At 38.7% G+C, this 26,377-nt stretch overlaps 2 protein-coding genes across 3 annotated transcripts in view; one reads left to right on the top strand and one right to left on the bottom strand.

Annotated features, from left to right (window-relative positions):
• Window positions 1-4,612: 4,612 nt before the first annotated feature.
• PRG4 (proteoglycan 4) lies at window positions 4,613-19,989 on the top strand. The gene is given in 15 exon segments (XM_037506315.2): window positions 4,613-4,688; window positions 7,137-7,259; window positions 8,749-8,868; window positions 11,233-11,382; window positions 11,868-11,990; window positions 13,648-14,148; window positions 14,151-14,224; window positions 14,227-14,635; window positions 14,638-15,765; window positions 16,449-16,526; window positions 17,323-17,459; window positions 17,714-17,870; window positions 18,305-18,502; window positions 18,983-19,108; window positions 19,892-19,989. Coding segments are annotated over 15 exon segments (3,498 nt in total).
• A 51-nt stretch (window positions 19,990-20,040) lies between these two features.
• Window positions 20,041-26,377, bottom strand: part of TPR (translocated promoter region, nuclear basket protein) — a 65,450-nt gene continuing 59,113 nt past the window's right edge. For both annotated transcript variants that reach the window (XM_037506316.1, XM_054693420.1), the window contains 2 exons: window positions 20,810-20,905; window positions 20,041-20,238 (listed from right to left, as the gene is read on the bottom strand). In XM_037506316.1, coding sequence (XP_037362213.1) covers window positions 20,183-20,238; window positions 20,810-20,905 — 152 coding nt within the window. In that variant the 3' untranslated portion in view covers window positions 20,041-20,182. The remainder of the gene's footprint in view (window positions 20,239-20,809; window positions 20,906-26,377) is intronic.

The following is a 26,377-nucleotide window of genomic DNA, read 5'->3' on the forward strand; positions in this document are numbered from 1 at the left end:
CAGTGATACTTATTCTTATATCTGCTTGTCAGATTTTTAATCAACATCCAGGGAAAAAAAGGCACAACCCTTTCCAGTAGATGAAAATGCCAGAGAAGTACCCAAGCCTGGGTCTTTATTCTGTATGAGAAGAAAGGAGTTATTCTACCTCTGGAGTACACTAATTTAGCAATTTGAGCAAAATTAGGGTAGCAAAGAGCAAGCTTGCATCAGTGGTTCTCCCCTGGCATGCTTCGCTTTTTCCTCGGCTGCTGTTGGAAGAAAATGAAGCACATCTAAGATGTAGGGAGGTGGAGAGCAGCCACTAGGTACAAACACAGTGGTTCCTGCAGAAAGTGACAGCTAACAGTAGGGCTGGGGACAGATTGCACCAAGGAGAAGGGCACAGTAGCCTGGGATAATTTAATGCAGAGGAAATATCCCTGAGCACACTTGAATCTTCTCCGAGGGCATCACTGCATTGCTGCCAAGCCCAGAAACTGATGTTCATCAGGGTGAAATGTGTGCAAGTCTCCCCAGCAGATGAGGAAAGAATCCAGTGTTAGTGATCCCCCTTCTGTCTCTCTTCACTCTTCTTACCCTATCCCCCTATACAAAAGACAAATCCTGCAATAATGTTTATCCCAACTAAATGATATTTGAATGGATATTAAGAAAGTATCTTTAGTTAGAAAAGAAATCTCAAAGGTGAAAGCTGTAATCAAATGCAACAATCACAAGGAATTAATAAGCAAGGAAGAGTAAATGGCCTAATATTCATGGAATGAAGTGTTTGGTATCGTCTATAAAGGTATATTTAATAGACAAAATTAAAATGTGCCAATTTTTTATTGCAAACTTTATTCACCCAGACAGCTTCATTGCCCATCAGAATAAAACAAATCAGGTACTTCATAATTTAAACCTCATGAATTTGATATTTAACAAAAGTTTCTCATTCTTTTTCATACCTTATTATGCTTTATTAGTGAAAACATATTTGCTAACAACGAGAATTTGTTAATGGATATGTTTTAAATTATTATTGTCCATTATAGTGTGTGTGTTGTTTTGTCAGTTTTCCAAGCCTGTAAGTTGAATTTAAGAATAAGTATTACAGAGCAAATTATTCAATCAATTAAAAAATGTCATTGGCAGGCCTCCCCAGTGGCTTAGCGGTTGAGCGCTGGCTGCAAAGCTGCCCGCAGTCTCTGCAGCACCAGTTCCATCCCAGGCTGCCAGCGAGGGTCCCACATGGCGCACAGACCTCTCCTGCCGCACACACTGCACCCCTCAGCAGTGTACTTCATCAGTCTGCCTGCTCTGCTCCCTGCTCTGGCTCTGGTGAATTCTCTCATCCTCCCACACTTCTGACTGTACCCAGTGCTTGCATAAATAAATCAATAAATCTTTAAAAAAAAAATGTCATTGACAATCACTATGAGTTTCTATTAAGAAGGAAAATGATAGTACTGATAGTTCTAAAAGGCAATAATCAGAAAGCAATGTATGGGGCCTCCCTGGTGGCGCAGGGGGTTGAGTGCAGTACTGTGAAGCTGTCTGCAGCCTCTGCAGTGCGGGTTTGATCCCCGCCAGCCACAGAGATACCCACATGGCTGGGCAGACCTATCCTGTCTTCCCAGCTGCTCCCCTCAGCAGTATATTTCAGTCAGTCTGCCTGTTCTGTTCCCCACTCTGTCTCTGGTGGATCCTCTCACCCTCCCGCACATCTGGCCTGTACCCCAGTTCTTGTATGCATGAATAAATAGATCTTTAAAAAAAAAGCAATTTATAATTGTGTTAAAAATATTTGTTTCTGTATAAATTTATATCTGAAATTCTTGGTATTCTCAGCATTTCAAGCAAATAATAAGAGAACACTGTGAAGCTCTGACTTGAAAAAGTTATTACAAAGTTCTAGCTTTCCTCTCTTGCCTTTTTTTTTTTTTTTTTTTTTTTTTGTGGGACCCTCGCTGGTGGCCGGAGATCGAACTGGTGCTGCAGAGGCTGCAGGCAGCCTCGCAACCCAGCGTGCAACCGCTGAGTCACCAGGGGAGGCCCTCCTCCTCTTGACTTTTTAAAAGATAATAATTAAGACCATTTGATTCAATTCTAGCCAACAAGATCTTGTATGTATCTGCCATGTATGTGAAACAGAAAACACCTTCAGTCCCAAAGCAGGTAAACTACTATAAAGATACAGTGTTAGAAGTTATCTACAACTGGAGAGTATCCAATACTAGAAAGTTCTTGAACTTCTCTCTACCTCTCTGTGCATGATTGTGTCTATTATTTGTTTCTCTTTATTCTGAAGGACTCTCTCTACTTCTTTAGACTATGGACAGAATTTAACTTTTGTAAAGCTCCGTAGATAGACTAAAATCTCTAAATCTTAATTCCAAATTTCAAGGATAGGGAAATATTTTGGTCCAGTTTAGTTCAAATTTCAACTCCTTATCCTATTAGCTATGGTTGATGTGAAAATATCACAAAAAGAAGTTGATTAAAGGGAAATACCGCTTAAGATGGGGAAATAGTTTCCAGACAGATTACTGAAGTGGTGACTTTGATCAAAAGGGAGCTGAATATCTAAAAATATGAAAACTCTAATAGAGAAAGATGTATGCACTGCCCACAATTGTAAAGTCATGGAACCAACCTAAGTGCCCTTCAATAGACGAAAGGATAAAGAAATTATGGGACATATTCACTGGAATACTCTACAGCTATTACAAGGATGAAATAGTTACTTTTGGGACAAAATGGATGCACTCAAGGCAATTATATTAAGTGAAATAAGTCAGAAAATGAAAGATAGATATTGGATTGCTTCACACATCTGTGGAATACAAAAGCAAAAAAAAAACCAAAAAACAAAAACAGCACAGGCAAAATGCAGAAATTCTTTCACTTGGGCATAGTGAAAGACTGTAATGTTTACCAGAGAGAAGAGAGGACTTGGGAAGGAGGCAGACAGGGTATTATATAGATGGTTTGGTGGAGGGTGAGTGGAACATGGACATATATGGAAAAGCAAAAATGTAACCCAAAATAAAAATTAAAAAGGGGAACTGGATACAATAGAAACATGATGGAACCAGAAAAGACAGGATTCACATTTTGACTCTGACTTCCACTCCTTATATATCCTTAGGTAGTCACAGATTGATCTTTTGTGGTGCTTTAGCTTATTTGTAAAATGTGGATGATTATATTTAGCTTAAAGGCATTTTGGGATAGTTAAAAGTAGTACTCACCAAATACATAATCCGGAGGAATCCACGTTATGACAACTTGGTTCAATAAGCATGTGGTCAGCACACACCTTGGTGAAGCACTAGACTAGAGGTTGGTGATACCGTGAAGATAAAGACGTTGGCTTTTCCTAGAGAAATCTGTCTGTTGGGCAGCATAACATATATTTCAAAAAAACAAACACAGTCCGTTTGTGACTATATTGTTGGAAATGGTTTGGATTCATCTGACAAGGTTTCAGAAAGGGGCACAGGAGCTATCAGTACAAATTTGAAGCAGGTTTTCACAATGCAAAGGAAGCTAGAAAATTCAGTGTGGATTATGCAAATCACATTCTCTGTGTTCAGTGAAAATGAAAATACTGAAAAGAAATATACATTTAATTTCACAGGATAAGTTCAGAAAGTTAATGCCACAAACTCACCTTAGGTAAGTTTCAAAATCATGCTTTACCAGGTTTAACTGGGGGAGAAAAAGAAAGAAATGATGTGAGCATGTGATAATTTTAAGGTTGCTGCTTCCACATGCTAGCTCGTCAAAGCCTGCCAGGGCGATTTACCATCTCAGGACAATTTGTTCACTTCACTTAGAAATTAGAAGTGTGTTTTGGCCAATAAATCTAAATTTATTTTGTAGTAGTCATTTTTCTTAATTGAAGTGTTTTCCAGATGTTGCCTAAGTCTAGTCGTCTGGGCTGTCTTCCAATAATGAGGAAAGTTTGATTTCATAGGTTGTCACTGTTGATTTTGTCTAACCTTTGGACTAATTGGTCCATCCCAATATATTTGCACCAATATATAAGACTTCCAGGACATTGGAGAAATTCATCTATCCTTTCACCGGTAAGTGTCGACGTCAATTTGCTTCATGGAACTAACTCTTTTCAGTTCAGTAGGGATATACTTTATTAAAGGGGTTTGAGAAAGATTTATAAGGATAGCCAGTGGAAAGGTTTGGAAAGGATCTCATCTGTGCAATACACCTGTTGGAAACTTATAAAATTATATTGAGACTTAAGGGAAAGTCAGGAGAGTAACTTCTGTTACATTTTTTGGAAGTTGGTTATTTTATTTTATCTACAACTTGATTTAAACCTCACACAGTAAGTACATGCTATATCTTGAGTAGAATTTTAAGATCTCTGTTTTCTGTTTGGGGGAATTCTTAAGTATTAAAATGGTCAACTATTTACTATACTATTTACTATAAAGCTGATTGCTTTTTAAAAATCTTGTTTCAAGATAGGATGGTTTTATCATTAAATGACAATTCAAAAGTTACTAAGACACTGTGTGTAAATAAGTTAGGGTGACATTAAGAACAGTTTTTTGATAGTTTAATTTTCTTTTCAGTGAAGACTCGGTACCTGAGTCCAGCCATGGAGTGGAAAATGCTTCCTGTTCATTTACTGCTGCTGCTTTCTGTTTTCTTGATTCAGCAAGTTTCTTCTCAAGGTACCTCAACCATCAGAAATACTTTCATTTAACAACTGGATTTCATCATTCAGTTCTGACTTTTATTAAATCTAAAGAAATAGGTGTCTAAAAATGTCTATTGGTTGGAATTTACAGCAGCACATGAGCTTAAAATTATGTAAAGCAAAATGCAGCCTATTTAAACATATTTTGGAATTCTCACCTCTTTCTCATGTATTAGGAAATCTTTCAAGGAGTTTCAAGTTTTTCTAAGAATAATTTCTGCACTCACTGTTCTTATCATTCTTGCAAAAGTTTTTAAAAACAGACTCCTACCTGATATAACTATGGTGAGAGATATTTAGATTTCAGATTAACTGAAAAGAACAATATTTAAATAGCATATAATTTTTGTCAACGTGTTCATAAGGAAACTTAAACTGGTCTTTGACATCAAATTACGGATATCTTATTTTGTCATCATATAGCTATAGATATCATGTTATAATGAACATTTACAATGTTTCAAATGACATTTATTTAATCTTGAAAGTACTCTCTTTTTCACGAGAATTATTCATTCAGGTATGGACTTAACAGATGTGAAGGCCATTTTATAATATAATCTTAAATTATTCACAGTCCTCCAGAGACAGAACTGGTCCTGAATGAACAGTTCTTTTTACTCCTTTTCAGCGTTAAGGAACATTTAATGGATCAACTCGGTAAACATCTCCACATGTCATCAAAATTGATTTGTGACAATCATACCAAGCTTTGCATTTTTGTTTTCTTTTCTTTGATAAGCAAAATCTGAGAAAAGAAAAATGAGGGTGTATGTTTGTCATGGTGAGATTACATTTGTAGACATTTCCAGTAAAATAGTTAAAATTCTCATAACCTGAGCACAAGCCGTAACTTGCTGCCATAGATACTCAGAATCACTTAGATCAAAAAAGAAAGTTGGAAAAACACATGACAGCAAATATAAATATTTAATTAGGAATGAGATTACTCTGCTCCAGACCCTTCTGCTCTCTCATAATAATATTACAACACTGGGCATGTTGCCCAATCGCCTTTCCTCTGTTATGCAACCGGTTGTTCACTAGAGTAGTTCTACTTTTCTTTGAATAAATGAATTTAAAATATAATGTTAAAAGTAATAGCAATAAAAGTAGGACAGATGTCATGTCTAAATAAACTTTTCCTGTAATGATAATTGACGTCCTACTTCCGAAATCTGTTAACTGTGAAAGAATAGTCCATTGATGTTGTGTTGTCTGCTTTCCTTGCCTCCTCAACCTCTTCCCATTTTCTTTTTCTTTATATATAATATATGTATTTATATACATACACTATATATGCATTTTTGTATGTATTGTGCAAATATGTATGCATACGGTCTGAAATTTGTCCTAATATTTGCTGTTTTATTTGCCTATTAAGACTTTAACTTTCCTGGACTCATCATTTTGAGATTTTCCTTCAGTGTCTTTCAACGTCCCTCTGTGGACCTATGATATTACATCTGCCAATTTCTATTCCAGAGATGGATTCACATGCTACATTGCTTTGGTTCTCTCTCAGGGAGGTTTTCAATTTATTTTTTTAATTATATGTGAGGATAATTATCCCCTTGTTCTTGTTTTTGTTTGTTTTACCCAGAATAACTCCACCCATGGTCCTTATATATGTGCCCAGATGCTATTTCAAATTATCCATTCTGTGCTCATGGTAGCAGAAATGACAAACATCTGTCTTCCCTAGTATTTAAAAAACCCATATGCTCATCAATAGAAGGAGGAGGAAGCCTAGAAAAGTGAGTGCTGGCACCACTAGCTTGCTTTAAACTCATTCTCAAGAAGAGAGGCAATTAGATTGGGTGGGAGAACTGAGCTTTAGTATCAGCTAAATCAGTTCCAGTTCTAGTTGGGCTGTTTACTTAAGATCACCATATAGTTTATTACCCAAATCAGGACATCTGAGGGAAAGAGGTCAATACAAATAATTGACAGGTAATCATTGACCTATAATACATACATATTTCAACTAACACTTAAATGGGTGCCCTTGAGCAAGAAGTTAAAATTTCTGTTTCATTTTCCTTATCTCTAAAGAAGGGTGATGAATCCTCTCCTGAAACATGTTCACAGCTTTCGGGGTGACATGCAAGTCAGTGTCTAGCACAAGGATGCTCAAAGAGTGGCCACTGGCTATCGTTCTGGTGGTGGAAGCTGCCACCCGTGCCCCCAAAAGGGGTGCAAAGTCACTACTCTGCTTGATTTACAAAAGTGTATTTATATTCTCAGTTTAAAGGAATGAAGAGGCAAGATCAAGGCCACATAGATCAGGCAGAGCTACCCCATTGCTAACTATCCCCTCCAAAGGATACAACCCTTCCTCCCAGGTGGCTTTGCCCTCATTCAGTCTCTTTCTTTCTTTAAAAGTCTGGCCATGTTTACATTAGTATTGTGTAATTTTTAGATTTATCAAGCTGTGCAGGGAGATGTGGGGAAGGGTATTCTAGAGATGCCATCTGCAACTGTGATTATAACTGTCAACACTACATGGAGTGCTGTCCCGACTTCAAGAAAGTCTGCACTATGGGTAAGTCCTGGGAGCCTTCTCCTCTGGCACCAGCGCGACCTGTGAGCACCTCCCTGCAGCCCCTTGCAATGCCGCCTTCACACTGTTGCACTTCTTTTTTCTTAAATGCCTCTCCCCTCACTTGCATAAATGTCGCGTTGTGCTGTACCTGAGAATGGTGTCGAAGCTTGTGACTGTGGGGGCGGGAGGGGGCTGGAGAAGTCATTTGGACTAACCATCACTTGGACAAGTGCCCAGTAAAATGTCTTGTTTGAAACAGAGAAAAACTGTGACTCTGGAGGCATTAAGCAAATGAAGTAAAGAGTGTTTATTTACTAACAATCAGCTGTGACTCTGGAGGCATTAAGCAAATGAAGTAAAGAGTGTTTATTTACTAACAATCAGAGGTGAATTGCTTCAGGGTGGGGACTTTCAATGGTGTCATCCTAAGAATCCAGATATAACATAATCTTGTCTACTACTTGGGCTTTGGGTATTCACATATTTCTAAATTACCTGGGGAAAGTCACTTGTTTATTTTATTGGGGTAACATCGCTTTACAATGTCTGCGATTCAGAGCTATGGGACCACACCATGCCCACCACCCAGGCACCCACAGTCTGCCATAATTTCTTGAGTCCCCTCACACCCTGCTCTCCACTCTCTCCTTGCCCTTCTGGTAGCAAAAAGGCACTTTAAAAATCAGTGTTTAATGGTGAGTTTCAATTAAATCCCCAAGGGTGGTAAGTTGAAATTATGAGTGGTCTTTCACTTGAACATATTTTGAACCATTTTACTGTTAACACAAGTAATTCATATTCAGTTTATTAAAAGTATAATTAAAATTGTTTTAAATTTGCTTTAGAATTTGCATAGGAAGCTCATGAATAGATTGTTGCATAATCTACCTGTTGTATATGGTAATTATTTCAAGAAAGTCTCCATGAGCTACTATGACCTTAACCAAGGTTTTTTGTTTTTGTTTTTTTTTTTTTTGTTTTGAGTCAGCACACAAACAATGCCAGGAGATCAGGCTGAAATCTTTGAATGCTAAACTTTGCCCAGTTTGTCATAATAAAGTCTGCATTATAGATAATTTTTTAGTAACCCACTAATATAAATATATTTGGGATATATCATTGCAGGGTCCAAATATTCAATTAACAAAAATCTATTACAAAGTGGTAGGATGAGAGGAGAGTATGAAGGTGTTTCTTTTGAAGGGTAATTCACAATTTAGTCATTCCCCAATTTTCCATTGTCCATACTTACAAATGCCTCAGGCCCCATGGGGGCATCTCCTGGGGCCTTGAAGGGCAAAAAGAGTTTCCCTCAGTCACCATATTTCTTTCTTGACGTGGGCTGTCTCCATTTGGGAAACCATCCATTTTCCAAATTGCAAATAAAAAAGACATAGCAATGTACTTTTGGAGCTCAGCTAGAAGGTGAGAAATAACTATCACGTGGTTGCCTAACTAATAATTCATAACTTTTTGTTGCTCTGGGTAGAGAGTTCCTGCAAAGGCCGCTGCTTCGAGTCCTTTGTGAGAGGGAGAGAGTGTGACTGTGATGCACAATGTACGAAGTTTGGCAAGTGCTGTCCTGATTATAAGGACTTCTGTGAAGAAGGTAAGTGCCACAGTGCCAGTCAGCGCTTCTTGATACAACCCCACCTGTGCCCACCTCTGCTTCACTGGTAACACCTGACATGTGGTCCTTCTGAGATCTTAATTTTACTAACATGCACTATTTTGTATTGCTTTTGCTTCACCAAGGTAAACCTTTTCTAACAGCACGCCCTGGCTTAGCCAGGCCCTGGGAGCTCGAGAGATGCTTTGAGTAAGGAGGATAAGGGCTAGGTGTGCATGCTTTTTTTCTGCAGGCAGGTGTAGTTCCAGTGCAGGTTAAGTCAACAGTAACCTACTTATTTGAGGACTTCTTGTCTCACTGTGTATATTTAAGGAGAGAATTGACACTTTCACCATCTCTGAACTAGTAAATTCTGGAGTTAGTTATAGGCACTAAATTTATAGGTTGACTGACCAAGAAGTTAACTGTAAATGATAAGTCCCTTCCCATCCCTCCAGTCCCCTCAGTAGTCTCCACCGAGATGCCTGTGTGTTACAGAAGTAGTAGGAAGGGATGTTCCCACTTGAAATAGCCTCTGAGTACAGTTCCTGAGATGTATGTAAGACAAGTCTCCAGGTTTTACGAAACAAAATAATTAACTTTGCTTAATAGACTTAAATAATAGTCCTTCCTCTTCCCAAATGTTCATTCTTAAGTCCTACTTTGTTTAAAAAAAAGAAGAAGAATACTTGTAGAGGTAAAAGTAAAAATAAGCATTTCTTGCATAATCTTATTTTACTTAAATAAGACTGTACTTCCTGCTTCCATCAAACAGTGGAGAAATAGGGTGGAAAACTATTAATCAGCATAGTTGAGGAATATTTCTTAACTGTGCTGTGTTTTCATTGGAAAGCATTCCAAAAATCATGGAGACAACACCCTCGTAATCAAAACCTCAGACTGCAGGAGCAGGACCAGCAGTCCTGCCAGATATTTATCCATCGTTCTGGTCATTGTTTTGGCTGTGAGACAAAAAAAAAAAAAGATTTTATTTTGGGCAGAGAATGGGTGGGGAGAGAAGATGGTGAGAGAGAGATGAAGCACTGAGAGAACATGTCAGTAAAGACAAAGCTTATCCTACCCAGCGATGGGGGTCAGCTCACCTGAGGCTTATGGAGAACATGATGAAAAAAAAAATGATGAAGTTCATGCCCCATTTACAGGATTTATAGCGATAGTCTTGACCCCACCTGAAAATAGGAAACACCCAGACCTGCACTGCTTCAGTTTTTCAAAATAACCACCAAACTGTCTGTGACTCACCACATAGCTGACTGAGCTTTGCCACAGATAGGCATCTCTGTGTCTGAAAATCATAACATTTCAAGAATTGGAGGAATCTCAGCAGTCCAATGCCTTGAACGTGAGAAAGCACTACTGCAATGAAGAGGTGGATTGTGTTGCTTGAGGTCCCTGGTTGATTAATACCTGGTAGGACCATTTCTCAAATTTCAGTACATTTTTTGTTGGGTGGAAGAGGAAGGAGGAGCGGTAGGTGGTCAGTGCACAGTGACCCCAGGACTGTTTGGTGCGAGCAGCAGGCCTTCTACGAGACTCCACCCAGCAAGTCCCAATGGCTCTCTGCCTTCCCACCTTTCAGAAGCCCCTGTCCTTTTTAATTTGTTTTGTAAGCATCAGAACATGGAAAAAGGGCGGCAAGGGTGGTGGGGTTTGACAAAGGATTAAAAAAATGGCTATCAGGTCATTAATTGTTGTTCATTGGAACAGGATGACAAAAGTTGAGGAAAGCAGAATGGGAAGGTATGACATTTCTGTAAGAGAACAGTCATGTAGGATTTTTGCAATTAAGAAAGTGATAAAAGGTAAATTGGCACCATTTGATTTAGGTGAATATGAAAACAGGAAATTATATTTCTCTTAAGAGTTCGTGGATCCTGTCATTCACCTGTAGTGAGTTTTGAAGTACAAGAGATGATGCCAACATAGAGTATATTTAAGGCAGGCAAATCCCTTCAGAAATCATCTAGAATAAACACCTGTTGGCAGCTGAGAAGACAAGGCTCGAGAGGGGTTAGCCCATTGCCCATGGTCTCCACGGTGGAGACTCATGGGCTTGGGAACTGCAACTCAGGCCATCTGACTCTGGCATCTTTGCTCTTTGTCACAACTTACAACACTTTCAAATGCAACTTTGTCACAACTTACAACACTTTCAGATGCACTTTTCTAGAATTGTATCCTCAGAATTCACTGGTTTGGAGTTATCAGTGTTGTGCTGGGTCACGCCTGCACTGCTTTTCACCAGCATCTGCTCTTGGAGCCAGATGTGTCACTGCCTTTCACAGTTAGAGTTGCTGCTGAGTATAAACCAGATGTTAACTGACCTGTCTCGCTTGGCCTCAGTGCATAAACCCACATCACCACCGTCTCCCAAGACTACACCTCCGCCTCCAGAAGCTTCTCAAACCGTCAAAACAACCTCCAAACGTTCTCCCAAATCACCAAACAAGAAGAAGACTAAGAAAGTTGTAGAATCAGAGGAGATAACAGAAGGTAGGAAGATGACAGACGTTAAAAAAAGGAGGTCTGATAAAGCCTCTCACAAAACGGTGTCATCTTATGACTCGTGAAAGGTTCATTACACTTTTTATTTGCTTTAAGTAAAAGTGGCAGCCAAAGTATAAATCCCCAGGTATTTGTCTTCCTTATTTACCAAAGCCAGCATGCGTTTAGGTTAAAATAATCAGAAGCGACAAATCTCAGGGTTTTTTTTAATTCCATTAGTTTGTTTGCGGAAAAAAAATTGGATTTTGCTGAATTATGAGAAATTGTATAGTCCTGTTGCTAGTATCTGTGATAAGCTCAGGTGTCTAGCTTTTAAGTGAAAATTGAAACGACAGCCGATCGAATTGCTGATAAAATCAGAGCAGAACACAGTTGTAGATCAGTAAATAGCATTTCTTGTTGTGTTTCGACGGGCGGTTCGTTTTTGCTTTAAATCACAGTTGGTGTGATCAAACTTTTTATTTGATTTATAGAACATTCTGTTTCTGAAAATCAAGAATCTTCCTCCTCCTCTTCCTCTTCCTCTTCAACTATTCGGAAAATCAAGTCTTCCAAAAATTCAGCTGCTAATAGAGAATTAAAGAAGAAACTCCAAGGTTTGAGCATTGATAAAGATCAAAGACTGTATCAATGCCGTTAACAATAATATTGAAAGTAATCCTTGTTGCTAGAACAATTTGAGGATTTTTTTCAATATTTGGGAGGGGTATCTAAATTGATACAGAATATTTTTAAAGATACCACTGAAAATCTTTCATAGAAATTAGAGCCAAGTGGCTAAGAATTGACTCCTTAAAGCAAAGGATAAGAAGATGCTATTGCAGCAACTGCTGAGCCAGAGGATGGCACCAGGAATGCTTACTTTGGTTTCTATTTCCATTCCTATGTGCTATCATTTTTCTTTCTTCTTCTCCCTCCCTTTTCATTGTGTTTGTTTTCTTGTTTTTGTTTCGCAGATTTCCTTTATTTTATTTAGCAAACATTTAAGTGTTTTGTCATGTTAATCCATTAAATTTCCATGTGCCTCTCTGAGAAAGGCAATGTTATTATTTACATTTTACAAATCCTTTCACTTTCCTGACAAATTATATGTCACAGTGGGCTAAGTTTTCAAGATAGAGACTGTACCACAAAGCAGTCTAGTTCCTGCCAAAAAGAGAAACTTTTTTTGGTGTTTTTAAGTATTTTATTACTATAGTACCATACTTAAAACTTCTATGATAAAGATTTTATCATGGAAAATCTCAATCATAAAGCAAAGAGAATAGTATAATAAATATATAAATCCACTATCAGCTTTAATAATTGTCATTTCATGGCCAATTTTGTTTTATTCAGCCTACTTCCCCTCCCCATGTATTATTATTTCAGTTTATATCTCACTGGACTCTTAAAAAAAAAGTCACAACTATTAACATACCAAGAAATTAACTCTTTGGTTTTCATTTTATTATTTCCTGAAATGCTAAAGTGTTTTCTCGCTGTCCAGGAAATATTGACTTTTGGATACTAGAGTTTCCATGAACTCTATATCCTGGGTGGTTGTGATTTCCCTTGAAGCTTTATCTCTAGATGAATGACCAGATACTTAATCTGGGAGTCATCTACAGAGTCTTGCACACAATAGAGCTTCAATCAAGAGAATGAAGTGTCTCAGTGATGTGACCCTTCAGGTCTATAGTTCCCCTATGGGAACTAGCTAAAGGCACCTTATTGGTCCTTTTGCTGCCATGGCATCCTAATATCCTCTGGGCTTGAGAATTTAGGTGGGCAAAAGAAAGAAAGCTAACAGCCATGCGTGTGGAAACCGGGTTCAACCGAGATCATCGGGGTAACTGAAGCAGATTCCTTGGATATAGCTGCAGAGAGAATTGGTACAGTGAATTTGCAAGATGTTGGAACTGAGTTTCCAGGAGGAAGGAAGGGGCACCGAGCAATAGGGAATAAGAAAATTGGAGAAAATGTGGGGCCAAGAGCATTAATAACGGTGTCATTGAACATAAAGATGATTTCAAAGTTGTTGCTTCCATGTATTAATTGTCTCCAGTGCTGTTAAGCCCTTATCCATTCCCTAAAATAGCCCAATAAGATAAGTTGAACCATTTCACAATTTAATTAATAGATAGTTGGAGGTTAGCAATTTGCCTAGAGACACAAAACTCATCAAAGATGATGACGGGATCTTTATATCACTATCAACAGAAAAAAAAAAAAACCTTCAAACATAAAACATGTACATATTTTTCTCTCTAGCAAAAGATAAGAAAAAAGCACCTCAAAAAAAGCCTACCCCAAAACCACCAGCTGCAGATGAACCTGGAAGTGGGCTAGACACCCCGAAGCCTGACATTCCCACTACTCAAAGCAGTAAGGTTACCACAGCTCCCAAGACTACAACGGTAAAACCAACAGATCCTAAACCTACTGTCCCACCTAACTCTGCTACGGCCAGTAAGGAGACAACAGTCGAAACTAAAGAGACTTCAACAATAAGTAAACAGACTTCAACAAGCGCAAAAGAGAAGAAGACTACTTCAACTAAAGAGATAAGAAGTGCAGAGAAGTCTACACCCACAGCTGAAGTTCCCACTGAATCTACACCTAAGGCTGAAACTACAACGGAATCCCCTGCTCCCACCACCACCAAGGAGCCTGCAACCACCCCCAAAGAGCCCGAACCCACCACCACCAAGAAACCCAATCCCACCACCCCCAAAGAGCCCGAGCCCACCACCCCCAAGGAGGCCGAGCCCACCACCCCAAGGAGCCCGAGCCCACCACCCCCAAGGAGGCCGAGCCCACCACCCCCAAGGAGCCGGAGCCCACCACCCCAAGGAGCCCGAGCCCACCACCCCCAAGGAGCCGGAGCCCACCACCCCCAAGGAGCCCGAGCCCACCACCCCCAAGGAGCCGGAGCCCACCACCACCAAGGAGCCCGAGCCCACCACCCCCAAGGAGCCAGAGCCCACCACCCCCAAGGAACCTGAACCCACCACCCCCAAGGAGGCCGAACCTATCACCCCCAAGGAGCCGGAGCCCACCACCCCCAAGGAGCCCGAGCCCACCACCCCCAAGGAGGCCGAGCCCACCACCCCCAAGGAGGCTGAACCCACCACCCCCAAGGAGGCCGAGCCCACCACCCCCAAGGAACCCGAGCCCACCACCCCCAAGGAGCCCGAACCCACTACCCCCAAGGAGCCAGAGCCTACCACCCCCAAGGAGCCCGAGCCCACCACCCCAAGAAGCCCGAGCCCACCACCCCCAAGGAGCCGGAGCCCACCACCCCCAAGGAGGCCGAGCCCACCACCCCCAAGGAGCCTGAACCCACCACCCCCAAGGAGCCGGAGCCCACCACCCCCAAGGAACCTGAACCCACCACCCCCAAGGAGGCCAAACCTACCACCCCCAAGGAGCCGGAGCCCACCACCCCCAAGGAGCCAGAACCCACCACACCCAAGGAGGCCAAACCCACCACCCCCAAGGAACCGGAGCCCACCACCCCCAAGGAGCCGGAGCCCACCACCCCCAAGGAGGCCAAGCCCACCACCCCCAAGGAGGCCGAGCCCACCACCCCCAAGGAGGCCAAGCCCACCACCCCCAAGGAGCCGGAGCCCACCACCCCCAAGAAACCTGAACCCACGACCACCAAGGAGCCTGCTCCAATCACCTCAGAGGCCTCTACCCCAACCACCCCTGTGGAGCCTCCCACTGCTGCCAAGAATCCTGCTGAACCAACTCCTGAGCTTCCTGCAGAGCCCACACCAAAACCTACTGAAAAAAGTTCCAAGGAACCTGCTGCACCTACACCCAAGGCTCCCAAAGCCACCAAACCCCAAATGACTACAACAGCCAAAGACAAGACAACAGAGAAGGAGAAACCTACTCCGCCTGGAATGACAACAGCCGCACCTAAGAGTACAACAAAGGAGACAACAACTGCAGCTGAAGAGGCTACGGAAAAACCTGAGGAAACAACAGTTATTCCAAAAACTACAGTCACTGATCCTAAAGTGAAAACTCCTAAACCCCGAAGACCAACCAAAGCCCCCAGAAAGCCCGGTTCTACCAGAAAGCCGAGAGTGAGAAAACCAAAGACGACACCAACTCCTGCAAAGACCACAACAGCAGTGCCTGAAACAACCCTGACCACCACAACGGAAGCCACACTCCCGACTACCACTGGTCCCAGCACAACTCCCATCTCAGAAATAGTCGAAATAAATCCAAAGGACGAAGCTACAGATGCTGCTGAAGGAGACAAACCCGACATGATTCCCGGCGCCCCAGTGTTAACTCCTATGGGCCGTCCAGGTAGTAATTTCTTAGTGGGAGGACACAAGCAAGACATCGAAGTCAAACCCATGCTTTCAGGTAACAGATGTTTAATTTTTTACCTGGTAATGTTAACTTACATCTGAACGAGAATGCCCTGATTTAGTATCAGTCTGTAGATATACATTATCTAGACCCAAACTTGTTCATTTGTAGTTTTACAGCTTCTCTGCAGGTAAGCAGGGGAGAAGCCATGGGAAACTTATCGGGTCTTTAGAAAGTCAAGTAATAACCTAATGTTAGAATTTAGTGCATCTGCACGAAGCAGAGCTGGTGTATAGAATGCCAAAAATATTTAGTTGCCAAAAATATTAGTTCTTTTATTTTTAAAAGAAAGTATGATGCAAAACAAAAATCTGCATTACCTTCTTTTCAAAACTAATTCTGAAGAGCAATCAGAACTAAAAAAATGGAATTTCATCTTGAGATGAAACATCCAATAATTATCTAATTTACAAGAAAAGCAGGTAACTCGATCCATTATAAATCACAATTTATTTTTGCACATTTTTTTTGCTTATCACCTTTAAGATAATTATGAATTATATCACTTTGATCACTTGCATCTCTGAGATATATACACTTCAAACTCAACCTTTGGAGAGTTTAGGAAAGGGTCAACAGAGGAAACGAAATTCCATGTAAAGTTTTGACAAGAACATGAACATTTTCTCCATTTCATTTGATGTTGGCTTAATTTGTTTTTCTGTTATTTGCTTCAGATGAGACTGATCTGTGCAATGGCAAGCCAGTGGATGCAGTGACCACATTGCGCAACGGGACACTGGTTGCATTTCGAGGTGAGCTATGCACATAATTCTTTTTCTCTGCATCACTTTGTTCTCGGCATTTGTGTGAACCAGAGCCTTGGGCGAGTACTACTTTGAGTTGAGTTTTCTGGAGGGAAAGCTCATAGGTCAACTGAGGCTTCTACAATTTTATGGAAACCTGAATCAATTATCGAAATACTGAAAATAACAAACAGGTACATTAAGGTAACAAATGAAATGAGCTTAAACTGTTCCTACTTAGATTTTTCCTACTGTTAGGATGAATAGTTCAAATTTTAATTTCACAGCAAATCAGGTTTTGCAGTCCCTGCCCTGCTTTATTTGAAAATCTTGATGGCGGTCTGTTCAGCAGTTATTCTGTCAGACAACAGCACATCAGCAGTTATTTCATGTTCTCAGTTTTACTGTCTGCTACTTTTGTCTTCTTATAATACAGATTTAATCTGAAAGAAAACAAAACACTATAGCCTCTCACAGTGGCATTGAGATTCTAGTAGTCATCTAATTATAATTCCTTATTCTAAAAGATGGATTGAGAGATAAGTTGCTTTCTCTAAGTCACAAAGCTAAAAAGATTTTTCCATACTCGAAAACTTACATATTTCAAAGGTAATGCTAAATTTCAGTCTTGACAAATAGCCACTCTCAGAAAAGTTCAAATACTAACTTCTGCACTTGTACTCACAGTTCTGACTTGTCAACCTGCTCTTCTTTAAAATGATTTAGAACATTTTCATTTTAGTTTCTTCCAGAATGGGTTTTAGCATTCATTATTTGCAAGCTGACCTACCACTTTGAATTTTAGGTCATTACTTCTGGATGCTAAGACCATTTACTCGACCTCCACCACCTAGAAGAATTACTGAAGTTTGGGGTATTCCCTCCCCAATTGATACAGTTTTTACTAGATGCAACTGTGAAGGAAAAACTTACTTCTTTAAGGTAAGAAACGTATCTTTGAGAGCAATCTGCAAATAGCTACCCTATGACAATGTAAATTGGCTGGACCTCTGCTTCAGAAGAGTCCCTATATTTTCATAGTTTTTCAAAATTTAATAGAAAATCTAACTTAACTTAGCAATTAATGATAAGCTTTTTCTAACACTTGCTAAAAACTTCTTCCCTTTTATCTGAGTTCCTATTCCTAGCCTTTTTCCCCCTAAAGCTATTACCACCATTTTCTTTTTAATGATCAGGATTCTCAGTACTGGCGTTTCACCAATGATGTAAAAGATCCAGGGTATCCCAAACAAATTGTAAAAGGATTTGGAGGACTAAATGGAAAAATAGTGGGAGCTCTCTCTGTAGCTAGATACAACAACAGACCCGAATCCGTGTACTTTTTCAAGAGAGGTATGTGTTACGTAATTGACAAAATTATAAAACTTAAGAATTGACATGCCAGGAAAATGTTATTCAATTGTTTCATTTATTACTGGGTTTACTGTCAAAGAGATCCTTAGTAACTAGAATTAAATATTTTCAATAAGAAATAAAAATTGAGGGCAGTAAGACATATTCAGCTCTCTTGGCATGCAAATCACAATTTCATCTGAGTTTTCAGGTCATCGATTGATACTTTCAGACAAGATTAAATATCTATGTAATTTGTTGGCTTCATTCAGCAAATATTTCAGGACTTTTTTTATAATACTCTTGACTAGTAGCCATTATTAATGTCTGGACATGCTTTATGAAAAACAATGATCATGTCCCCCACCTGTAAAAATCTTTTCTTGGGAATTAAAAATAATTTTCTATTACATGCAATTTTTAATACATAATAGGTGGTGGTGTTCAGCAGTATACATATAAACAGGAACCTGCCAGAAAGTGCCCTGGAAGAAGGCCTGCTATAAATTATTCAGTATATGGACCAACAACACAGGTTAGGAGACGTCGCTTCGAACGGGCTATCGGACCTTCTCAAACACACACCATCAGAATTCACTATTCACCCATGAGAGTCTCTTATCAAGACAAAGGTAATGTTTTGTGCCGGATTACAAATTCTTATACATGAAGTATATGCACTATAGTTTCTTATAAAGCTTTAATAAATATAAAAACTGCGTAAAAAGCCCTACTACTTTAAGCTTATTCATGCAAAACACTATGCCTCAGTGAATAGTCAAAATCAGTACTTTTTTCTTTGTGGGTAAGGAATGAAGTTTATTCAGGTTTGTTAATTATAATACATACTATTTATCCAGTACCTCTTTCCAAGGACATTATTTACAAACCCGTAATGTAACCCTTCACAACAGTCTAACAAGCAGGCATGTGAGCCAGATCAGAAGGGCCAAAAACTGAGGTACTACAGTTAAGTAACTTACCCATAAGTTAACAGAGATACTAAGCGACCAAATTAGATTAAAACCCAGGTGTGTCTGACGTTAATAGTTGCTCTTTTCAATATAGCACATTGCCTTTCAATGTGAAACTTTTAAATATGGCATCCACAGGTCTCCTGCATAACGAAGTTAGAGTGAGCACAATGTGGAGAGGACTTCCAAATATGGTTACTTCGGCTATAGCACTGCCCAACCTCAGAAAACCTGATGGCTACGACTACTATGCCTTTTCCAAGGGTAAGTCAATAAGTAAACATTTTAGTAGGCAAATCTTAATAGCATCACAAATATGCAATTTTATTTTGTAAATATGAATATTACCAAAGCAAAACCACAAAGGATTTAATGGTGTCTACAGGGGAGAAGCTAAACTACAATACCAACTGCTCAGAGGAAGAGATTTTTCACTTTACTTGCAATTAAACTGAACTGCAGTTTAATTCTGCCCTTTCCTTCATGAGATTAAAGCCCATTGTGACAAAACATCTGGTCACTTGAGTAAAACTGCTATTGAAAACAGTATTCTACTTCTATTAATATTACCTGGGGCCTTTAATAGAGGTGTTGTTTGCCATAAAGTTGTACTGATTTGTATCATTCATAGTCTCCCAGATCAGAGAAAAGTTTCTCAGAAACTATTTTTATTAAACAAGCATTTCCTGGGACACTCTTCTTTGAAAAATTCAGAAGTGTAAGGCATTCTACCTATAGGAATCATGCCAGAATGCATTTTTTTAAAAGAGTAAAACCCAGTGAATTACTGTTTTTTAAACTAATTCATTTATTCTCAAATTCCACTTTGAAAAAGGAAGGTCGAATCTAATTTTACTGAAATAACATGAAAGGTCAATCGATGAAGGCAACTGACTTTCTTTTTTTGTCAATAAGTTCAAATTAATTAATACAAGTATTTCTGATATTAAACAAGTGTCTTTGAGCATAATAATCAACACAAACTATTTTTAAGTTTGAGTGCTTGGCTTTCTTTTAACTAAAAAAAATTATTTCTCTTTGATTTAGATCAATACTATAACATTGACGTGCCTAGCAGAACAGCAAGAGCGATCACTACTCGTTCTGGGCAGACCTTATCCAAGGCCTGGTACAACTGTCCTTAGACAAGAAACAAAGGAAGAACTACTAATTAAAATGAAGAAAAGTATAATAAATTTTGACACTGAAATACATTTTATTAATAAAGTGTTAAGATGAGCATACCAATTTAAATACAAAAATGTTTCTTAAACTCGACAGTCATCATACAAACAGATTTGACAATCTTATTCACAGTTATTACAGTTTATAGAACATTTAATTAATATTTCCTCTGTTTATTCCTCCTCTCCCTCCCATTGCATGGCTCACACCTGTAAGAGATAAAAAGGAAGTAAACGGAATACATCTTTTTAGGGATTGGCTTAAAACTAGAGTATTCAGTTGCCGTAGTTCATTATAAAAATGTTTTTCAGTCTCAAGTATCTAGGCACTGCTGATACAGTACTTAGATATGTCACCTTCAGTGGAAATCATTATAGCAATTAGATTTTTTGTGGCATGAATAAAACAATTTTTTTTAGTAACTAAGCAGTCACAAGGCTTTATTCTGTTGTATAAAAAAGTATGTAACATTAACAGAGATGTAACAAATGACTTATATACAGAACCATAACACTCGAGTTTTTTCCAAATCTTAGTTTGAATTAAAGGAAGAAATGAATAAATGTAAACTATAACACATATCCATTATGTACCTATAGTTTACAAATCCGTCTGCAAGAAGTTTACGGATTAGTTAAACATCACATGCTCTATGCAAAATGATTTAATCAATCTTCGGAATATTTTTAAAAAATGAGATACAGGCCAGAACTTAAAAATTAGAAAACTTGTTTCATTCATTGCTATCCCACATCCTATCACATAATGTTAGAAATTTACCTCTCTGTCTGTTAAACTGACGACCACGGACACCTTGTCTCAATGTTGTCTGAAGTCTCACTCGTCTGAAAGGTTTTGGTTGATTGCTGCTAGTATCTAAGAAGAAAAACATAGGATATTAGAAAGCAAGTTAAAAGACAAGAAAACAGTTAAAATGGCAAAACAAATTATGAATGCTTGTATAAAAATACAATATTAAAGTGCTTGTTTTTTTAAGAAGGAACACTTAAAAAGGGAAAAAGTAAAACAAATATCAAATATCTTTATTTGGAAAAGTAAGTAAAAGTGTTTTGACTTTTTCTTCACTCACTCAACTAATTTAATATTTACTCTGGGCCTACCCAAGTATCAGCCACTGTGCTAGAATTTGGGGAATACAATGAAAAACAAAACAATCATGTCTCTTAGAAAACAATCCATTACTATATAATGTGAGTCATACCTGACTCCTCTTCAATGGACAACCCAAACTCAATCATTAGCAAATCTCACCAGTTTTAGTTTAAATATATACCCCAAATCTGATTTCTTCTTACAACCATAACTATCCTATCTAAAAACAGGAATAATTACCTTCTATTATTACGCAACAGTTTCCAAAGCATGCCCTTGTTTCTGTACATTACTCATCTTCAATCTCTTCTGTACATAGCAATCAGACTGACAATAATATTATCATTAACCCTTCAAGTCAGGTACATCACTACTTTTGGTTCAAATGCTCCAACAGTCCTACACTCTTGAAAGTCACAGCAGTTGATAATGATCTACTAGCTCCCCAGCACCCCATCCTATCTCTGGCTAGTCTCTCTCTGCCCTGTGCTCCAGTGACACTGGCCTCCTTGCTGCCCTTACTGGACTCTGCAGCTGCTCCCTCTCGCCTCCTGATACACTCTTCACCCAAGTAACCACACAGTTTGGCTCTTTAAATTCACTCTCAGTGACTCTATCTATAAAATTACCTGGTAACTCTAATATCTGTTGACTAAAGGAATAACTGCTCAAATGTGGAGTTTTAGTGTTTTATAGTATCAAATAAAGTTAAAGAACAATCTAATTTCATACCATACTAAAAAAGAAACAAGGATATTTTCTTATGTAAACTCTGATAAGATACATAACTAGTGCAATTCTGCAGAGGAAAGTGTTCTCATGCGACATCAGAATATAAGTGGGGGCACAGAACCTCAGTAATTGTATTATTAATTGTTATAGTTGCAATTTTTTGAAATTTTAACTTTACTGTGTGTTGACCACATTGGATTGATGTGAGAATTTAAATAAGCAAATATATACAAAGGGCTTAGAATACTGCCTGATCTACAGAAGTGCTCAATAAATGCTATTTTTTTTTCTTAAAGTGTAACAGCTTTTACTGCAAGAGAGACATAGAACAAGGTCAGTTTGTTCAATAAATGGTGCTGGGAAAACTGGACCACGACATGCAAAAGAATGAAACTAGACTACTACCTCACACCATGCACAAAAATCAACTCAAAATGGATAAAGGAATTGAACATAAGACCTGAAACCATTAAATATATAGAAGAAAACAGTTGTAAAACACTACATGACATACACATCAGTAACATCTTTAAAGACTCATCCCCCAAAGCAAAGAAAGTGAAAGAAAAGATAAACAGCTGGGATTACAACAAACTAAAAAGTTTCTGTGCCGCTAAACAGATATTATCCAAACAAAGAAACACCCTACTGATTGGGACAATTTTGCACTCCACTCCACAAAAGTAGCCATTAAACTCCACACCACTGATAAGGGACTGATCACAAAGATATACAAAGAACTCAAACTCAAAAACATAGTAAACAATCCAGTCAAAAAAATGGGCAGAAGAACTTAAGAGACACCTCTCCAAAGAGGAAATGCACATGAAAAAAGGTTCAACATCCCTCATAATCAGGGAAATGCAGAACAAAACCACAACGAGATACCAACTGACACTAAAAGAATAGCACATAAAAAACAAATGTTGGCGAGGATGTATGTGGTGAGAAAGGAACTCTTCTACACTGCTGGTGGGAATGCAAACTGGCCCAACCACTATGGAAAGTTGTGTGTAGGTTCCTCAGACTACTAAAAATGAAACTATCATATGACCCTGCAATTCCACTCCTAGAGATCCAACCAAAGGACACAAAAACCTTCATTCAAAAATCCTTTTGAATTAAATCCCCTATGTTTATTGCAGCACTATTTATAATAGGAAAGATCAGAAACAACCCAAATGTCTAAAAATAGATGACTGGATCAAGAAGATGTGGTATATATACACAGTGGAATACTATTTAGCAATCAAAAAGGATAAATTAATGCCACGTAAAGCAACACGGATGGAGTTAGAAGGGATTAAGCTCAGTGAAATAAGTCAGAAGGAAAAAAGAAAAATATTGGATGGTTTCACTTATAAGAGGAATACAGGGGAACCAAATAAAGGATCAGGGAAAAAAATAATAGCAATTAAAACAATACACAACAAAACAAAAATAAACAGCTATAAATCAGAGACATTCTGCAGGGGAGCGGGAGGCAGAAGGATTGAGATGGGGGCAGGAGGAGCACAAGGGACTATGGTGAAGGTGCACAGGTGAAATGGTGGTAGAAACTCTATGGGGACTACACCTGAGAAAAGAAAGCAAGCACTGTTAAAAAAATGATGAAAAATGAACAAAGATGTGACAATATATAGAAACTTAAAAAAAACAGACATATAATATAGATTCTAAAGATAAATATCTAATGGTGTCACTAACGTGGAATACAGAGAAACCAAATTAAGAACCAGAGAAAGACAACCTTAAAAGCTAACCCTTAAAAACTGACCAAAGTACAGAAAAATTCAAAGCAGGGCTGGGGATAGAGGAGGAGGTAGGAACAAGAGAAGGAAGCACAATGGACTATGGGGGTGGACTTTGGGGGATTTAGTAGTGGGTACCCTACCATCAACATCTGAGAGACAGAATCCTAATGTTACCACAATTTGAAAGTAAACTAATAACAAAAGTAGCCATTTAAACTTCAAAAACCTGAAATGTATAACATTGAAGTTGTTTACAGCAGTAAATTTCAAACAATTTTTGAAGCAACAAATCCCCTACCCTTTAGCTCTCCCTAATCAAATCTCATGTAGAATCTCAATACAAAGAACAAATAAAATGGAGTTTCTCCGGTTTAACAAAGGCAGGAGGTCTATAGTACTATTCCTCCCAGCTTCCCTCCCAGTAACCCATTCACCACTGCCTCTGGAACACATCTAAGAGCCATAAGAGTTTTACAGAGCATATACTGACAATCACTTGTGTCTAGATCAAACAGGAGTGACATGGTGTGTAATTGCACAAAACTAGTAGTACAGCCTACTACACATTTAGGTTATACATAGGGACCAGTGTTGTATGTGTGGCTTGTAATTAACTGAAATGTTACTACGTGGCACATGACAGTAGTAAGACTTGAAAGTCAAAATCTCTCCTTATTCATGGACTGCAGAATGGATGTTATATTAGGATGAAAACAACATTCATCTCTTTATACGTTTCTATCAGAACTCCTGAGCGATCAGGTATGTATCAATGAGCAGTAATATTTTAAAAGGAATCTTTTCTAAGTAGTAGTTCTCAGCATTGGGCTTAAAATATTCAGTAAACAGAGGGTCCATTATCCAGGCTTTGTCACTCTATATGGCAGAGGCAGAGTAGATTAGCATAGCTGATAGATGAGCACTGACTTCAACTTAAAGTCACCAACTGTGATAGTTTCTAACAACAGTCAGCCTGTCCTATGACAATTTTAAAACCAGGCATTAACTTCTCTCTTTAGTTATGAATGTCCTAGACGGCATTTTCTTCCAGCATAAGGCTGTTTCTTATATACTGAAAATCTAGTGTAGTCTCTCATTACTTATCTTAGGTAGATCTTCTGGGTATTTTTTTTTTATTGTAAATTTTATTTTTATATTCCCCATACAACTGCGACCCCCTTATTTTAACCCCAATCCCTCCCCTCCCTGCCCCCCACCCCCCATAGAGTGTCTCTGGTTCATAGTTGTTTGTTGATTTTGATTTTTACTTTCTTATAGTTATTCTTTTTCCTGGTCCCTTATTTAAGTTTTCTAGATTCCTGCTATGAGTGAGACCATCCGGTATTTTTCTTTTTCTTTCTGGCTTATTTCGCTGAGCATGATCCCTTACAGCATGTGTTTATCTTTTTTGATTGCTGAGTAATATTCCATGGTGTATATGTACCACATCTTCTTGATCCAGTCATCTATTTTTGGGCATTTGGGTTGTTTCCAAAGCTTACCTATTGTAAACAGTGCTACTATAAACATAGGGGTACAGGTGCTCTTTGGAATTGATGTTTCTGTGTCCTTTGGGTAAATACCTAGGAGTGGAATTGCTGGATCATATGGAAGCTCTATGTTTAGTAGGTCCAGAAACCGCCATGCAGCTCTCCATAGTGGTTGGACCAGTTTGCACTCCCACCAAGAGTGCAGGAGAGTTCTTTTCTCCACAACCTCGCCAACATTTGTTGTTGCTAGTTTTTTTAATATGTGCCATTCTCACTGGTGTAAGATGGTATCTCGTGGTAGTTTTGATTTGCATTTCCCTGATTACAAGTGATGTTGAACATTTTTTCATATGCCTGTTGGCCATTTGCATTTCCTCTTCAGAGAACTTCTGGGTATTTTGATGCAATTTCTACATTCAACACCTGCTTCATCTTACACTTTTATGGATTCTTTAAATCTCATGACTCAACCTCTGTTAGCTTCAAACTTTTCTTATGCAGCTTCCTCACTTTCTCAGGCTTCACAGAACTGAAGAATTATTAGAGTCTGTTCTAGATTAGGTATTAGCTTAAGGGAATGTTGTGGCTGGTCTGATCTTCTACTTTAACCACTAAAACTCTTGGTATCAGGAATAAGGTTGTTTCTCCTTCTTATCATTCATGTGTTCACTTGAGTAGCACTTTTAATTATCTTTGCATACACTTGGTTAACCATTTGGCAAAAGAAGTCCAGCTTTCAGCATGTCCTGGCTGTTGACATGCCTTCCTCACTTAGCTCAATTATTTCTAGATTTTGATTTAAAATGAGAGACTTTTATTTGAACACTCAGAGGCCACTGTAGGTTATTAACTGATCTAACTTCAATATTATCTGTCTGAAGAAATGGGGACGTCCCAGGATGGGGTGGATGGAAACGATTGGTTAGTAGAGCAGAAACACATTTATCAATTAAGTTGGCTATTTCATAGGAGTACAGTTCATGGTGCCCCAAAACAAAAACATCAAAGATCTCTGGCCACAGATCACCATTACAGATATAATGAAAATGTTTGAAATATTGTAAGAATCAGTGAAATGTGACTAAGACACAAAGTGAGCACATGCTGTTGGAAAAATGGCACTGACCGACTTGCTCCGCGAAGGGTGGCCAAAGACCTTCAATTTCTAAGGAATATATAATCTGTAGTAACAGGAGATGTGACTGATTTAAGTTCCTCTAGTAAAAATTCCCTTTTAAATAAAGTGTTTAAAATTCAGG

The sequence above is a fragment of the Talpa occidentalis genome, unplaced genomic scaffold (genome assembly GCF_014898055.3).
Source record: "Talpa occidentalis isolate TD23 unplaced genomic scaffold, MPIMG_talOcc4v2.1 talOcc4.12, whole genome shotgun sequence".
In the NCBI taxonomy this organism is placed as follows: Eukaryota; Metazoa; Chordata; class Mammalia; order Eulipotyphla; family Talpidae; genus Talpa; species Talpa occidentalis.